General features: G+C 33.2%; 1 protein-coding gene across 1 annotated transcript in view; it reads left to right on the top strand.

The window, feature by feature from the left end:
- Positions 1 to 2,629: 2,629 nt before the first annotated feature.
- dnah5 (dynein, axonemal, heavy chain 5) overlaps positions 2,630 to 5,068 on the top strand; it is a 215,682-nt gene continuing 213,243 nt past the window's right edge. Inside the window, exon 1 of the mRNA XM_059507404.1 lies at positions 2,630 to 2,784. Coding sequence (XP_059363387.1) covers positions 2,692 to 2,784 — 93 coding nt within the window. The 5' untranslated portion in view covers positions 2,630 to 2,691. The remainder of the gene's footprint in view (positions 2,785 to 5,068) is intronic.

Raw genomic sequence — 5,068 nt, 5'->3', positions numbered from 1 at the left:
AAGATGTGTTAACTAATCAGTATGTAATATAATTTAATGATTGTGTTAAGTAACAGTTAGCTAATCAATAAATATCGAATTCTGTCATACCAACTGAAGAACTACTATTAATTATCTACTAGTTAGGGTTTAAGAAAAATAAATATGAAGTAACTACTAATGAACAGTTATATGCAAATAATCACTATTATAATCAGGCTGTGGCCCACAAATCAAGTACTTGAGTAAAAGTACAGATACCCAATAAAATATTACTCAAGTAAAATTATAAGTAGGTATGTTCATTTTCAAAGTTACTTGAGTAAAAGGACAAGTACAAAGTACTACTACAGTTGCAACTTTGTTAAAGTCCACTTATTAGCCTATAATGGAAATTAAATATGCATTTTGTTTGCTTCTAAATGTTTAAGTTTTGATTATAAAATGTTTGTTAAATTAGTTTAAATGTGGGCAGTATGCATGTTAAAATTGAATAAAATATGAATTATCTGATAATTCTTTAATAATTACTAAAGGGTTCACTATAATTTCACTTTAGAATAGGCCTACTGTTTCAGGTTCAAAATAAGTCCTGAAGAATTATTTGATAACTATTTATTAATTACTAATGGGTTCCCTATGTTTTCACTTTAGAATACTGTTTCAGGTTCTACGTAATTCTTGAGGAATTTTCGAATAATTCTTTATAAATTACTAATGGGTTCCCAATATTTTCACTTTAGAATAGGCCTAATGTTTCAGGTTTGAAATAAGTCCTGAAGAATTATTTGATAACTATTTATTAATTACTAATGGGTTCCCTATGTTTTCACTTTAGAATACTGTTTCAGGTTCTAGGTAATTCTTGAGGAATTTTCTAATAATTCTTTATTAATTACTAATGGGTTCCCAATATTTTCACTTTAGAATTGGCCTAATGTTTCAGTTTCAAAATAAGTCCTGCAGAATTATTTGATAAATATTTATTAATTACTAATGGGTTCCCTATGTTTTCACTTTAGAATACTGTTTCAGGTTCTAAGTAATTATTGAGGAATTATCTAATAATTCTTTATTAATTACTAATGGGTTCCCAATATTTTCACTTTAGAATAGGCCTAATGTTTCAGGTTTGAAATAAGTCCTGCAAAATTATTTGATAATTCTTTATTAATTACTAATTGGTTAACTGTATTTTCACTTTTCCTCAGGCTTTGCCTTACATAAAGAAATTGAATTAATGGTAATGTGGTAAATGCTGATGAGGCACACATACAGTACTATATATAAAATATAAAAACTAAGGTAATTTTTCCTACTGGAAGCAGATTTCTTACAAAACACACTCACAAAACAATTCACTACACAGGCAAAACCCCTGTAAAATGTATTTCATTTATTAATATTTCATTTTTATACTACTACAACTGCTAATAACTTTTATATGAAAGGGTCACAATTCAATGAAATTGTGTATAACTGTTCATTAGTAGTTACTTCATAGTTATTTTTCTTGAACCCTAACTAGTAGATAACTAATAGTAGTTCTTCAGTAGGTATGACAGAATTCATTAGTTATTGATTAGCTAACTGTTACTTGACACAATCATAAAATTGTATTACATACTGATTAGTTAACATATCTTCTTTAGTAGTTAACAGTAGTGAGTTAAGTGTTAATGAAAAATTACCTGTTAGTTCTTCAATAGTTCCTTATTAGTTATGTAATAAGTAAGAAACAGTATTCTAAAGTGTTACCAATAGATTTTATTACAAATTTGCTTCACCGCAATTGACTGAATCAAATCCAACAGTCACAATAAATACTTTTTTTATTATTTCAGTTTTGAAACACTGCATAAATAGATTTATGAATTATGGCTACACATCCGCTGCTATATTTCTGATATAAGCCTATTCACTACGTGCAATACAATCACACGATTACCAGATTTTTTTTATTATTATTAGCAGTAGTAAATAATAATAATAATAATAATAATAATATATATATATATATATATATATATATATATATATTCACCCATCTATTCACTGAACTAATATTACAATGTAACTTCAATGAGATTATGTGAGAACTGATACAATTAGGCCCTCTAGTGCAAGACTTCAGGAATTACAGTCGTACAATGTAATTATACAATAGCGCCCTCTATACGGGTTAAAAACTGGGGTAGAACATATAGTCTATGGGTAGAACACGAACTCGGGACAGACCCTTCACAATCACAGCAACAATACAACTATCAGTAGTTAATAATGGTACATTTCTAAAACGGTTTATTTAAACTCTAAATCTGATTACCTGCGTTTGAGTAATATAACTCGCCCCACCACATTCCTGAACATAACATTGTTAACAACAGTTCATGCAGTCGTTTAAATAGCTAAAATGAGGTAGCCTAAATACTGTATGTGTTCATTTTGGGTGATCAATGAAATGGAATTGAGATATTCGTTCTCTGGTCTTACTGGACCAGGGTATTTCATTTAACCCCTAAAACGTTACGTTACCCCTGACGTCGACATCTCCATGGCAACTGCCAACAACAATTTATAGTGGAGAAAGTAAAGTGTTGCCTGGGAGGCGCGTTCACAGCATAGGCAGCCCTAAAATCCTTCTGAAAATCATCGTTTAGCTTTAAAATGAGATTTACAAACCTATAAACTTCTTAAGAAGTCAGTCGAAAGATGGCTTTGAGTTACCGGTCAGTGAAGTCAAACATCAGATCCAGAGGGTCTCATCAGTCCTCTGCCCCAGTGGACAACATTAAGGAGATGCAGGTCTGCTTGATTTCAGATATTTATCACCTCACATAAGTTACACGCGGGTTATTATTTTATGTGTGAGTTTGTGTAATCATCTCAATAATAATAATTATAATAAGTTTTATTCTTTTCTTTTCTAAACAATTTTTATGTTTTCTGTTAAAAACCTGTACAGTCTATGGTTAAAACTCAGTGGGTTCAGGGGAGGCAAGAGAGACACCGACTCCCACTGTAACTTTCCCGCTGGTGTCAGTTTTGCACAATGTTTCTTTTGACAAACAAGTTATTACACTTTTTCATTCTTATCGTTGTAATATTGGCATTGTTTTATTTTTCTACTGTTTTTTTTTCTCCTCCAGTATTTTGAGGAGACACTGTCTCTCCTGCCTCTTCTGAGGAAAACTCCCCTGACACACTTTAGAGCTTTTAAGGGTGCGTTCACATTTGTAGTTCGGTTCGTTTGGTTCATTTGGACCGGACCAAAAAGGAAAATGATACATTTGGACCTGGTCCCATTAGCGTTCACACTGGCATTTTTTTTTGTCGGCTTTGGTTTCGCTTGATTGGTCGGCTTGAATGATGTATATATTGTGACAGAATTCACAGACCAACCCAAACAAAAGATGCGTTAGACTTAAAGCGATGATGTCAAAGCACCCATTAACCGATTGATCTGCTGGACTAAGCTTGCTCGTGTACATATAATTTTATTTTCACAACCTGCAAACTGACAAGGATCTCCTAAAAGGCACCTAACCTCATCTTTGCTTCACGTTTGTCTGCTCATTTTGTTTTGGTTAAACTGCTGGTCAAATCATGTTGCATAGCATCACATCTTGTCATTACTTCCTGTTTTTGGTTCGTTTAGAAGTATTTGGTCTGTGTTACGTATATAAATCGAACCACACCAGCGTTTGTTTGTTCTCGATCCACTTGTTTGGTGTGCACCAGGGTTCGGATGGCAACGTTCACACATGCTCAAATGAACCGCACTAGGGTTCGTTTTAAAAATTAACTCGAACTAAAAATAATGAGTGTGAATGCACCCTAAGCTGTACTATAGTCTATTTATGGGATTTACAAAGCCTTGTTACAACATTTGGAAGTATCTTTCAGATTCATCATTTTTTTCTCCAAATGTTGTACAAAACACTAGATGGCGGCAAAACTCTGTAGCAAAATGTAGAATCAACCGGAAAATAATCTTTACTTGCTTTTGTTACTGGGCTGGTGGAAAATGTGGGTAGCCACTGCTTAAGACACTAATACAGGAAGTGAATGTGCAAATGTGCAAGTACTGTGTGTAATGTACATGTAATATGATATTCACAAAATAGACTACATTGTACAATATAGGCCTACAGATTTTCATTCAGCAGAAATTAAGCTGTAGAATTGTACATCATGATATGCAATGCAGGCTTTGTGTGTGTGTGTGTGTGTGTGTGTGTGTGTGTGTGTGTTTGTGTGTGTGTGTGTGTGTGTGTGTGTGTGTGTGTGTGTGTGTGTGTGTGTGTGTGTGTGTTTTGTTGTTGAGGAGATGGAATTCTAATTCAAGTATCAGTTTTTATTTAAGAAATTTCACCTGAAATTGCAGGGGGGAAATACACAAATGAAACAATTTACACATTGCAGGGCTGTAAAATTAATGTGTACGGCATAAACTCATATAATCTGGCTTTGGAATAATTAATATTCACAGTTTATGAATAATATGTAGATACTTTCTACTGCAGCAAATGTAGAAGCTAAATTATCAGGAATGTCACTATATGATGATTACTAGAAGAGCTATCACACTCTCATGGCAGTTCATAATTGTTTTATGTTTTGGTAAATTAATTGGCAAATCATATCTCATTCGTGCATTTTCATATTATCTGCTTACACACCACTGATGACTAGTTTAAGGGTGGACATCCAGGCTTAGGCTTTGAGAGCAGGTTGAAAGAGCCAAACCTGTTAATTCGAAGGCGGTGTCCATATGTGTCAGTTTGACTATAATTTGTAGCACTCATATTGAATTATCTAACTGCGACATTGCTGAGATCTCATTACTGTCTAGGAGGAGAGACAGATATATCATCAGAGGAGATATATCATCAATTTGGCATCCAATGGTGAAGGCTCAGTCAGCAATTTTTACATATTCAGGATTTAGATTTGCAAACCCATAAATATGCAGAATGGGATTGCTGGTATGGAAGCTTTGTATGCAGAGAGTGAGTTCTCCTTATTAAATGACAAATCACCTTTGATTTCTTATAGTTGTGGACTTAGAGGTATCTTAAAAAAGATT

The sequence above is a fragment of the Carassius carassius genome, chromosome 24 (assembly GCF_963082965.1).
Source record: "Carassius carassius chromosome 24, fCarCar2.1, whole genome shotgun sequence".
Taxonomy (NCBI): Eukaryota; Metazoa; Chordata; class Actinopteri; order Cypriniformes; family Cyprinidae; genus Carassius; species Carassius carassius.
The sequence above is the reverse complement of the archived record's forward strand: the minus strand, read 5'-3'. Positions and strand labels throughout refer to the sequence as shown.